The sequence below is a fragment of the Hyperoodon ampullatus genome (assembly GCF_949752795.1).
Source record: "Hyperoodon ampullatus genome assembly, chromosome: 6".
Taxonomy (NCBI): Eukaryota; Metazoa; Chordata; class Mammalia; order Artiodactyla; family Ziphiidae; genus Hyperoodon; species Hyperoodon ampullatus.
In genome coordinates this window covers 2,069,676-2,081,495 of record NC_136919.1, presented here as the reverse complement: position 1 = coordinate 2,081,495, position 11,820 = coordinate 2,069,676, and the positions used below count along the sequence as shown (strand labels likewise).

Below are 11,820 nucleotides of genomic sequence, written 5' to 3'. Positions count from 1 at the left end.
ACACATGGGGGTGGGGGGGCACAGTGAGGCCAGGCTGGTTGGGTGAGGGTCTCGGGAGGGGTGAGGCCTAAAGCGAGGGTACCACTTCTCTCAGTGGGCACCTAGGTGGGAGATGGACAGGATGGGCCTGGCCTTGCCAAGAGAAGGTCACAGCCTGGTGGTAGGCAAGGCCCTGGAACCGTGCCCTCCAGACTCCTGAGGATGAGCAGTGGCTGGCCCCTCCCAGGTGGGCAGGGAGGCCCTTGGCTGTGCCAGGCTCCAGGTCAGGACCCGTGACCAGAGGCCGTGTGAGGCTCCTGGGCAGCACTGAGCACCTTGACCACGACACCAATGGGTACTGACCCAAGGTGGCCTCGAAGTTCGAGGAGCAAGATCGGCAGCAGGGAGGGGAGGAGGAGGCAGGGGAAGGGGAAGAGAAAGGCAGGGCTCAGGGGAGGGTGGACGGCGGTGCTGGACAGAGCAGCTGGTCACCTCCCAGCTCAGCCGGCTGACGGTCACCAAGGCGCAGCCACAGACACTGCCCAGCAACAATGTCCAGGGCTGAGGGGTTGGTGGACCTGGGAGAGGGTGCAGCCTGAGGGTGTCTGGTGTCCTGCCGAGCCCCACGTCCCCCTCTGTGCAAGCAGCACCCACTGTCCTACTTCCGGGAGCCCCTGGGGGTGGGGGGAGGAAAGCAGGTCACCTCGAGAGCTGGGGGTGTTATGCTGAAACCCCCTCACTCCCCAAAACAAGCCTGCAGTCACCACCGTGCTTTCTAAGTCCACCCCTGAACACCCAACTGCAGCCAACAGGAGTAATTTGGTTCGAACAGGGCCAGAGCAGGGGAGGGGTGGAAAGCAAGCTGTTTCTGGGACCCGCAGCTCCTTTCTGCTCCAGCAGCCGTGACAGCCCAGCCCCCACCAGGCCCAGGTGGCAGCCCTTTCTTCTCCCCACCTTGGAGGGGGGTCAGCTTTCCCTGCACTCCCCCAGGTAGCGAGGGAGGTCTGGCCGCAGATGGTCGTCCGTCCCGTGTGGGCGTCTGGAGCGGTGCCCTGTCTGATGCAGCAGCTTTGTGTGCGTGGTCCCAAGGCCTGCGGGACCCGACCCAGGACCCCCACACAGGTGCGGGGTCGAAGGCTGCTCTCCTCCCACGACGGGGCAGGCGCCGCTCATCCACCCCTGCTCCGGCCCCGCCAGCCTGCCTGGGCCCCTGGACCCTTCTCAACACCAGCTCCGAGCACCCCCCCTTCACAGGCTGGAGGCAGCGCAAGTGAGCCCTCCTGCCACCCAGGGTGGGGTCCTGCCCCTCACCTTCTAAAGGTCTAAGTGGGGAGTTTAAGGGTCAGGGTGGGTCCACCCACCCGCTGGGGGTCTCGATCAGGCTTCTGGACAAGTTGAGTCCCAGCTCCTGGGCCTCCCTCCCAGGGTGCTGGGGTGAAGATGCCCAGGGCTCCAGGAAGGGACAAGCAGGGATCAGGGTGGGCTGAGCCCCTGACCAGCTTGGGTCAGAGACTAGCACTGCCTTCGCTGTGACTGAAAGGTGATGGGATTCAGGCATGGTCACTCCTCACAGGAAGCCAGCGCCTCCCCGATCCTTGGGGACGGGAGCAGCTGAGGGTCCAGACGGGAAAGCCAAGCAGCCTCTGCCCCACGCCCCCCAACGGGCCCTGCACGGGGAGCACAAAGGCCACCACCTCGAAGGCAGAGGTGGCTCCTTTCCCAGGCGCCCCCCCCCTGGTCTGGAAAGAGGCCTCCCCAATGGACCTCTGTGGGGCCCCTCAGACCAGCCTCACAGGCGCAGGGAGTTGGGTCCCACGCCTGCCTCTTGGGGGACAGGGACACAATTCCCCCTCTGTGGACCCCTTCCCTCCCTAGCCCCAGGGCCGGGTTATTTAGGGATCCCACAGGCCAGGAACATCATAGGAACAAATCCCCAGGCAGGGGTGCCTGCACTTTAAACAGAAGCGGTGCCATCTGCCCAGTGAATCGCGTTAATTACACGAACGCTACACGAGTTCTGCTTCTTCCAGAAAAACTGCTTTTCCTCTTTAATATTCAGCCTCTGCTCCCCCCAGCCCCATCAGCCTCGCTGGAATTAGAGCACAGCTGCAGCCCAAACCCAAAATACAATGCCCAAGCGTGCGGCACGAGCTGCTGCAAAGGCCCCGTGCCCCACGGCCTGGCACGACCCGGTCCTCAGTAAGCAAAAAAGTCAGGGAAGATGCTGTCTACCTCGTCCCGCAGGGCCGAGCCGGGGCAGCTCACGTCTGAGCTCCATGGCTCCAGGGGCCCGTCTGGGGGATCCTGGGAGCCGGGCTCATGGTCACCCAGGAAGCTGGGCTCTGCCCTGTCCAGCAGGCTGCTCCTGGCGGGGACCCGAAAAGGGGCACTGCTGCCTCTGCCCTCCAGGGACCCTGGAAGCAGATGGGACACGTCAGCAGAGCAGGCAGGTACCCCAGGGCATGCAGAGTGGACTCAGTGTGCAGAAGGGGCCCCCCTCCGCCCATCTGTTCCACCCAAACAGGAAGCCCTCTGCTCGTCCTTGAGGTGGGAAGAGGACCCCTGACCAGGCGGGTGGGCCCACTCCTGCCAGCCCCGCTCGAGACCCAGGAGCGCCAGAACCAGGAAAGGGTCCCCCACCCCGTGATGCCAAATCCTGCAGAGACGGACATCCAGACGCCTCTGTGGGGACGAGGTCTCGGGAGAAGGCTCTGAAACTGACTTGCAGCCGTACACAAGCAACCCCGTGTTGCCGTGCACTCACGCTCACAGGTAACTCCCCACACACCACTTGTCATTCCCACCGGTGGTCCCCAAAACCACCAGCAGAGAAGGAAACAGGAGCTCAGAGACAGACGCTGGGACCTTAGTGTCACACAGCAAGCTGGACCCCATCCCATCTCCCCAACAGCCCCAGCTGCCCGCCCAGCCCGCAACAGGACCAACCCAGACCCCAAAGCCTGTCCCGGGTTAGGGGAGAAGGTGGCCCAGGCCGAGCATCCCCCACTCACCCAGCCACCAGTCGGGACTGGCAGTCAGCAGAAAGGACGACCCATCTTCGACGTCACACCCCGACACAGACCTGGATGCAACAAGAACACCCTCACCCTGAGTCACCCCAGGGGGACCCCAGGACTTGCACCTCGAGAGAAGAGCGTGCACCCTGAAAGGCACCTGTGGGTTCAGAGACAGACGGGGTGCTCCCTCCCGGCCGGACCCTGAGCCCACCCTCCTGCCTGCCCAGAGCCAGCCCAGCCCGCTGCTGCTTCCTCTCCAGCCCCAGCAGCTCCCGGCCCACACCCCAGCCGCTAGGACTCGCAAAACACAAACTCACTGTCAACCAAAACAGACGACCATTAAGGAGACAACAGCGTTTCCAGAAACAGGTTAGAAAGCCACATGGCAGAGTCTGGCTGCTCTAGGACTGGGCCAGCAGCCTGGGCCATCCAGGCAGACACCGAGGATGTGAGGGGCGGAAACTTCCCGGGCAGTGGGTCCAGGCGGAGCTCGGGCAGGGCTGGGAGGAGGTGTGTAGCGGGTCATGCACACACCACTGGGACACCCACCTGGCATCCAGCGTTATGGCCTTGTCAGTTCCTTGACCTGGGGACCCAGCCTCGCCCAAGCAGCTCTGAGACTCTTCGCTCACCAGCGGGGAGGGTGTCTGCCGCCAGTGGGGAGACCACAGCGGGGATGGCCTCAGGGCCTTGGAGGGACTCAGGCCTGAAGACCAGAGGACCCGGCTGGGCGGCTCTATGGGGGAAGCGAGGCGTGGCTCAGCCTTCCCCACCTGGAGAGCAGCCCTCCCCTGAAGACCTGAGTCCCTGCCCACTGTGTCCTGCATAGGGAACCCGTGAATTTTAGGAGCAAAAAGCCAAGAAGTAACCAGGAGAAGATAAACACCCAGAGGTGAGACACCTGACACCTGGGGCCAGGGAGGCTTCCTGGTGGAGATGCCGACTCGGCCTCAGGTCAACCATGGGGGACTCGGACCTGGGGACCCTTATGCTACTACCTCTCCCTCCATCTCCATGATTCCTAACCAAGGACTCCACCCTCAGACCACCGTGCTGTATGACCCCTGCACCCTCACACCCTGAGCTTGAGTCCCAACCTTCTCTGGGGGGCCCAGCTCTGCTGCCGGCCCTGGCGACAGCAAGACCCCCTCCCTGCCTTGATGAGCACACCAGGGGAGGGGCAAGGCACAGTCTCGCCTCCCGTGGCACTCGGGGACTGGCAGCCATAGTCCAAGCAGTGACCAACTGCCGTGGCAGGCATCCAGCATGAGGGGAGCGCAGTTATCATGCTGCCTTGTGGACCTCGTCAGGGGCGGCACGATGGGAGGACAAGGACCCGCTCACGCTCACCAGGCAGGGCCGGCAGCCCACCCAGCGCTGCGGCTGCCCCCACCGGGGCCTTACCGTCGTCCACATCCGCAGCTGCACAGCTCGGGGAGGCCCGCTGCCTGAACCATGCAAAGACAGAAGGAGAGACCTCTGAACAGTCTGCACACACCATGCCCGGGAGTCCCCTGGCCCCACAGGGACACTAACGTGGTCACGCGGGACGTCCCCACGCCGGGGTCCGGGGCACCTGCTGGGGTCTGGCTCGCCAGGGACAGCTGCAAAACATCCTTCGGCCAGGTGTGCCGTATCTCCTTCGAAGAAACAAGAAGCAAAAAGAGAAATAAACACAAAAAACGCAACAGAGACCGTCAACTGGAAAACCCACAAAAAAAGCAGGTTGTGGTCCATCACTGGCCACCCTGCCTAGGGTCCCAGAGGTCCTCCCTGAGTGCAGACCATGTCCTCAAGGTTGGGGGGTGGGGGCGGGAGGGAGGCTGAAGGCCATGCCCGCCCGGGGACCACACAGCAATGGGTCTTTTACCCACACCGGCCTTGGCACCATGGTCAAGAGTACAAGGAACATAAATGGAGGCCACAGCTTGTCCCCGGGGCTCCCGGGGGTGGTGCGGTGCACAAATGGAGGCGTGTCTGCAGAAATGCAGCAGCCCTGTCAGTGCAGGGCGGAGGGCAGAGGGAAGCCAGGCAGCCGGGTGGTCAGAGCTGCCCGGGGGGTAGGGGGGGATGCCCATGGCTCCTCCCCAGAGGGCTGACAGGGCTGCCGCAGGACAACTCACAGCGTGCTTCTCCCAGCCAGGCACCAGGGCGCTGGCGAGCCGGAGGAACTGCACCGACATCTCCAGGACTGACGCCATGTCCTCCCTCCGGCCTTCGAACTGGGGCAGCAGGGTCCGCAGGCGCTCACAGCTCAAGGAGATCCGCTTCCTGCCTCCAGAGAAGTGACCACCGACCATGGGGCAGTCTGGCCTTGACCAGGAAAAAGCACTGCAGCCACCAGAACCTCCTGAGCCCTTCAGGGACCGTGTCAGCACACACACTGGTCCAGGGCCCTGGACGCCAAGCTGCAGGCTATCCAGGTGTTTGCTGCGGGCTACAGCCAAGCCTGCACCGTCACTGCCTGGGGGTGTCGGTTGCACGTGCACAACCTCGAGATGCCCAGGACTTCAGGTCAAAGAAAGGGCTGCAACGGTGACCCTTGGGACCCCCACCCCCAAGAGCATGTGTTACATTCACCTCGGGGATGTATTAAGCGTTCCCTTACCAGACAGACGGCACGAGCCTGTCCCAGCCACCTGAAACCAGCTCTCGCTGGCACAAACCTGACCTCCTCTGACCCCCGCCCCCACTGCGCGGCCCCCACCTGCGCTCCCTCTCGCTGAGCACGTTCCGCGGGAGGCAGGAGGCTGGACCCTTCGCCACCGCAGGGGCCTTGGCCTGGCCTGAGCCCTGGCGGACATCCTCGCAGCATAACTGGGTTCCAAACAGGAAAAGACCGCTGCCGAGAAAAGACAAGAGCGCCACGCTCTGTGATCCCAGAAAACGCCCCCGGAGCCCCGAGGCGGTGACGGACATCTTGGGAGGCGGGCGCAGGACACGGCCTGGGTCGCCCAGGAACACGGCCCTGGGCCCTACCTCTTGGTACCCTTCCTTCTTTCCCCGAAAGGGCCAGGGGTCGGGGTTGTGCCCCAGGTGGGCCATGCTGAGTGGGGACGGAGACTCGGTGCATTTGGATAGAAGCGCCAGGTCTGGACACCCAGAGCACCCCCGGGCAGGGGCGTTCCAGCTGACCCCCTCCGGCGCCCCCCCCCAATTCTCACCTGCACCCCTCGGAGCCGGGGACTCCGGGAAGCCCAGCGTCTGACGCAGAACCCCTGCACGCCATAGGCACGCCGCTCGAGCTAGTGGAGAAAGCAGCAACGCGCCCGGGCCCCCACGTGCGCCCCGCCCCACGCATGCCGTCCTGCAGCCCCTCCCCCTCACGTGCACTCTGCCCACCCCCACGTGCTTCCCTCCCAGGTAGCACCTGGCCCGCCCCCCGCGCGCCCCGCCCCTACGCGCCCCGCCCCTACGCGCCCCGCCTCCTTCACATGCGCTCTGCCCCGCTGCACGCCCGCGTGCAGTGAAGCTCCTCTCGCCGAGAAGTTGCCAGAAAGAAGCCGCGCCTGGGGTAAGTGGTCAGAGTAGGTGGTCCTCTTCCACCCCTTCCGGGTGGTCGGCCCAGCTCCCGCTCAGTGGGGTGTCCCCTCACCTACCCACCGCAGGCGCCCCCGGGTGCCAGCCCCGAGCTGGGCGCTACCCTCAAGGGTCTCACGACTGTGGGGCCAAGTAGACAACGAATCTGTGGAGGGAGGGGCAGGAGGGTGTCCTCAGGGCGAGGGGGTTTTCAGGACCGAGCTGGGCAGCGTCCCAAGCAGGAAAAACACGAGCCCAGGCGGTTCCCTGGGCTGGCACATGGGCAAGGTGGGCAGGTAGGATCCCCTCTGTGGGGCCGGGGAGCTACAGGTGTGGGAGGAGAAGGTTTCAGGATCAGTGTGGCCCACGGGGGACGTTGAGGCCCAGGTAGGGGAGCGAAGATGGGAGCGGGGAGGCTGGTCAGCCAAGGTCTATGGGATTCCGGCTGGTTAAGGATGGGCAGAGGGGCCCCACCTGCCTCTGAGGGCCTGCAGGTCCAAGGTTCACTTGTGCCCGTCCCCCAAATGGCATCCTCTTGCAGGGGATGCTCTGCCTAAGCCAGTGCCACCGCCCACTCAGGAGCCAGGAGGCATGCAGGTGCCTCCCAGCCCTGTCTCCGATCCCACGCACCCTCTCTGTGCCTTCCCTAGCACCTGGGCGTGCCTGAAGGCTGGCCTTCCTGCCTCTCGCACCCCTGCCCTCTGCCTGCCCCAGGCCCGGACCTTCATTCTCGGGGCTGAGCCCTGGCTCTTCCTCCCCACCCCGCCTCCAGCTGCAGACTCACTCCACGAAGCCCCCGTCTCCAGCAGGTTCTGGGCAGGGGGCTCCCCTAAAAACTCACTCTGCCCTCTTTTAGTGCTCAGTGTGAGTGGTGCCAGGTCTGTGCTTACCTCGCCGGGTCTCCAGGGGCCGTCCCAGTGCTGGACATGAAGCCCACCTGGGCTTTGTTGGAGGAGTGATGGAAGGAAGGGAGGGAGGAAGGGGAAAGTGGAGACTGGTCCTTTTTCAGGGAGGTGGACCTTTAAGGGGAGGGGAGGGTACTAAAGCTCTATTTCAGTCAGGAGGACTTCAGAGCAGTGCTGTGGGCTGCTGTGGGCCTGGGGGGCAGTTGCTGGGCAAGTTCACCGGGAAGTGAGGCAAGAGGGAGCTGGGGCAGGTGTCACTGCGGTGGTCGAAGTGCGCCCCGGGTGCTGGGCCTGGGACGGAGCCAGGTGACAGAGCAGAGCCCCTGCCCCCGGGGAAGCAGGAAACCTGTCTCCAACCGAGGAGGGGCTCAGGGTTGCGGGTGGGCGTCCTGGGGTGGGGCTTTGGGTGGTGGGAGCACCTGGAGATGGGCGAAGCGCAGCTGTGGGAGGTCCTGCCATTTGAGGGCTTGGGCCCACGTCTCCACTCTGCTCAGCTGAGTCCTGAAGGCGGCATGGCGGAGGGGCCGGCCAGCCCAGGCTGGGGCCGCAGGTCAGATGCTGGGGGACTGGCGGGGGCAGTAACATGGGGCACGTGGAGTCAGGCCATGCAGGAGAGGCGGCAGAACCCCAGGAGGCCGGGCCTGGGATAAAGGGAGGGCTGGGCCGGGGACAGAAGTCGCATCGCGATCGAGGGTGATGCTGTGAGGATGGGTGGGCCTGAGGTCAGGCTGGGGAGCAAGGAGGCCAGGGCCCGTGTGCTAGGCCAGCACTCCCGACAGAAGGGGGTGCTCCGGAGCCCCTGCTGCCCAGTCCTGCTCAGCCCACAGACTGGCTTCTTTTTTTTTTTTTTTTTTGAGGTATGCGGGCCTCTCACTGTTGTGGCCTCTCCCGTTGTGGAGCACAGGCTCCTCCGGACGTGCAGGCTCCGGACATGCAGGCTCAGCGGCCATGGCTCACGGGCCTAGCTGCTCCGTGGCATGTGGGATCTTCCCGGATCGGGACACGAACCCGTGTCCCCTGCATCGGCAGGCGGACTCTCAATCACTGCGCCACCTTCTGTGTTGAGTCCAGAAAAGGCTGGGGATGGCCGGTTCTGCCAGCACGTACGGCCCGGCATTTACGGGAGGTGTGAGAAGCCCGGCTCCTTGCCCTGGGAGGGTCCCCAGTGCCCAAGAGAGGGCAGTGCCAGAGCAGACCCCGCAGAGCATGTTGGCCCGGGTGTCCAGGGGCACAGTGGGGAGCTTTGGCGGAGAGATCCCACCTGCCGGGCTGCCTTGCTGGAGCAGGTGGTCTGCAAGCCAGGGCCTGGGGCTCTCTCCCCTTCCTGCTCCTGGCTGGGGAGGGATGGACACACCATTGTTCTGGGGCTTGGCTCCTTCGTGTTAGAGAGGGGCCAAGTTTTGGTTTCCCTGAAGCTCTCAGGAATGTTACCGGGCTTGCCAGAGTTTCCCGTCACTGACAGCATGCCAGTCATCTCGTTAAGCAGCCAGAGGGCACCTCCAAGGGGCCCGCAGATGGACACACCTGGCAGGCGTCCTGGGGGAGGGCAGAGACCTGCTGGGGGCCACGGGTGGGTGGCACTCTTGCAGCAGCATCCTCCTCTCAGGAGGAAGTAGGGAAAGTCTCCAAGATGTAAGACTGCTGATGAGCCTGGGGACCAGCTGCACTCCTTCTGGGGACTTGGGGGCAAGCCATGCCTTTGCCAAGTTCCCCCACACACACACACACACACGCACAAAGTATCTGTGTTCAGCTTGCTGTTTTCTGGAAGTAAACAGGGATGGGACTTGAGACTCGCTGCAGATGTCAGGACCATGAAGTACATGCCATGCACCCTCCAAATCAGCTGGCCCAGCTCCGCCCTGACAGCCCCTGCACTGACCACCCCGCGGTGGGTGGCTGGGTTGGTGCCCCAGACCGTGAGATGAGCTGCGTGGGTGATGCTGGCTCAGCTCCCCCACCCCCGCCTGACGCCGCAATCCCTCGCCCTTCTTTGGGAGACGCCTCCCTTCCTTCTCTGTCTATTCCTCTGTGTTTCCGCCACGTTTATGGTTCACTGAGGGTCAGGCCAGCACTGGGGACAGAATAGAGGGTTCTACCTGCGGGGGCAGGGGTCAGCTGAGCCAGGGTGGCAGTGTGAGCGTGTGGGGCACTCCAGTGGATCCCCCTGCTTCCTGGATGCCTTCCTTTGGGTCGTGGGGTTGCAGCAGGCTGCGGGCCCTCCTCTGCCTGTTTGCCAGGTGCTCCGTGTGGGGCTGGGGCGAGAGCAGAGCAGGGCGGCCGCGCGCAGCAGAGGTGCCGGCGGCGGCAGGTGGCAGCGTGCAATCACTCCTGCCTCCAGGGGTCCGACCGCCCTTCCCTCTCCTGGCCCAGCGGCCTCCCAGGTGTGCCGCGAGGACGGACAGACGGGGTCCGGGTGCCGGTCTCTGCAGGAGTGACAGGTGCCGTGGGGGGATGGGGGCGGGGCAGGTGCTGATCGGCCGCCCCTCCCAGCGGCTCAGAGCGAGGGCAGGATCGAGCAGCGCAGGCGCCATCGCCGATGCTCGCGCTTTAAACAGGAAGCGCCCAGAGGCCCCCGGCCCTCTCGGAGCCCCTCCCACCATGCACCCCTGCCCCCGGGGTCGCTCTTAGGGTCTTCTAGCCTTTAAAGAGCCTCTGTTCGGTTTCCCGGGATTACGGGGACGCCGAGCGTCGCGATGGAGACGGGTCCCCGGGGTGGGATGCGGGCGGACCCCCACCCCGTCCCCAGCCTGGTTCCGGACGCGGCCGGCAGGGGGCGCGCCCGCACAGGCGCCGGAACCGACCCTGGAGCAGGCTCTTTTTTCCCACCCCCACCGTAACCAGAGAAAAGTGTTTCAGGGCAAAGCGGGGGAAGAAGTCGCCAGTCGCTCCCGACTCATTTGTTCCTCGGCTCCGAGTCGCAGCCGCCGCCAGCCCAATGCCGCTCCCGGACGGGGCGCGCAGCCCGGGGGGTGTTTACAGGGGGGCGCGCGGCGGGGGCCACACCAACCGGACCTTCGTGTTCGACGACGGCCGATGCGCCGCCAGGTATGGTCTGCAGTGCCCTCCCCCACGTGGAGGGACTCCGGACGGGGCTCGTGCCACCCCAGGGCCCCTCATCCTCAAATCCCCACTTCCCAGGACTACCTGCCCCCCAGGACCCCGGAGCGTGGGGAGCGTGGGGAACAGGACGTGGTGCCCTTCAGGACCCGGTCGCAGTGAGGGGAGCACTTACTCAGATGACCAGCAGGTGGCCAGAGTGTGGCCATTCTTACATGCGGGGCTGTGAGCATCTCCCAGGCACCAGAGGCGCAGACCCTGCGGGCAGGAAGCGGGAGTGCCCTGCATGCCAGAGGGGCCAGGTGCTGTGCTGGCCTCCCAGCCCCCTCTCTGGTCAAGCCTGGGGGAGGAGCCCGTGGGGGCGTCAGCGCTCTACCCAGCGAGGCACAGGGGCCGGGGTTCTCCAGGTAGAAGTGGGTTTTCAAGGGCAGCTCTTCCTAAGAAGAGTCTTGTTTGGGGTGTGGGGTGCAGGTGGGCTGTCAGATGAATAGCAGGAGTCCTGGGTTCTAGTCGCTTGGTGATTTTCGGCTGGTTACTTGTCTTTCAGGGTCCTGCTTATTCACCTGTGTGAGGAGAGAATTAACTGACAGGGGCTTTCAGGTGGCCTGGGAGCCGACCTTCCCTGTGCAGCGTCCCACGATGCCACGAAGCTGCTGCCTGTCCAGGTGACTGGCACAGAGGGCACCGTGCCGGTGGGCGTCCCGGGAAGGGCAGAGTGGTGACAGTCCCGATGGGGGTTTGCCCCAGGGCCCTGTCCTCGGGGCCCTCTCCCCACCCCACCAGCCCCAGAGGACAGGCACACACGTCTGCCCCTCACCCTGTGCCAGGAGCCAGCCTCCAGGTCAGCCGCTGCCCTGTGTGACCCTCCCTGGCTGGGCAGAACCTTGGACTCTGGGTCCCGCTCTGTCAGCTGTTCTAAGGCCAGAGAAGGGGTGGGTGCCGGGGTACAAGGCCAGGTGCTCCGGCTGTTTCCTTGTGGGACTTGGCTTCCCAGCTTGCCAAGTGAGTGGTGGAGCGAATGGTCTTTAAGGGCCGTTCCTGGTGAGGGACCAGGACCGGGAGGGGAAGCTTCCAGCCACACGTCAAGGGTCAGGGTGGTCCCTCTGCAGGGACAGTGCCGGCCTGGCACCCGTGGGGTCCTGGGGGCCCAGCTTGGGGTGAGAGGCAGGGGCCCTGAGAGCAGGCTGTGCAGGTGGTATCCTTGGTAAGTGGAGTTCACCCCGTGAGGTGGGCACAGCCTGGACCTCCCTCAGGCTGCCCTGAGGGATCAACCAGGTGGCATCTGTCAGGCACAGAATAAGTGACCAGAGAGGGGTCTTGTGACGTGGTCTCGCTGCCAC

The 11,820-nt window shown here is 64.8% G+C and overlaps 2 protein-coding genes across 2 annotated transcripts in view; one reads left to right on the top strand and one right to left on the bottom strand.

Moving 5' to 3' along the window:
• Positions 1 to 2,175: 2,175 nt before the first annotated feature.
• Positions 2,176 to 6,225, bottom strand: SOHLH1 (spermatogenesis and oogenesis specific basic helix-loop-helix 1; the record flags this gene model as incomplete). Its single annotated transcript, XM_079706040.1, has 8 exons — positions 2,176 to 2,393; positions 2,991 to 3,061; positions 3,546 to 3,732; positions 4,401 to 4,444; positions 4,533 to 4,636; positions 5,120 to 5,267; positions 5,704 to 5,838; positions 6,161 to 6,225. The coding sequence occupies 8 exons, from the start codon at positions 6,223 to 6,225 to the stop codon at positions 2,176 to 2,178; spliced, it is 972 nt and encodes a 323-aa protein (XP_079562166.1).
• Positions 6,226 to 10,358: 4,133 nt separating this feature from the next.
• The window catches only part of KCNT1 (potassium sodium-activated channel subfamily T member 1), a gene marked incomplete at both ends in the record, with an annotated part of 66,871 nt that continues 65,409 nt past the window's right edge, over positions 10,359 to 11,820 (top strand). Inside the window, one exon of the mRNA XM_079705870.1 lies at positions 10,359 to 10,468. Within this exon, the coding sequence (XP_079561996.1) occupies positions 10,359 to 10,468 (110 nt within the window). The remainder of the gene's footprint in view (positions 10,469 to 11,820) is intronic.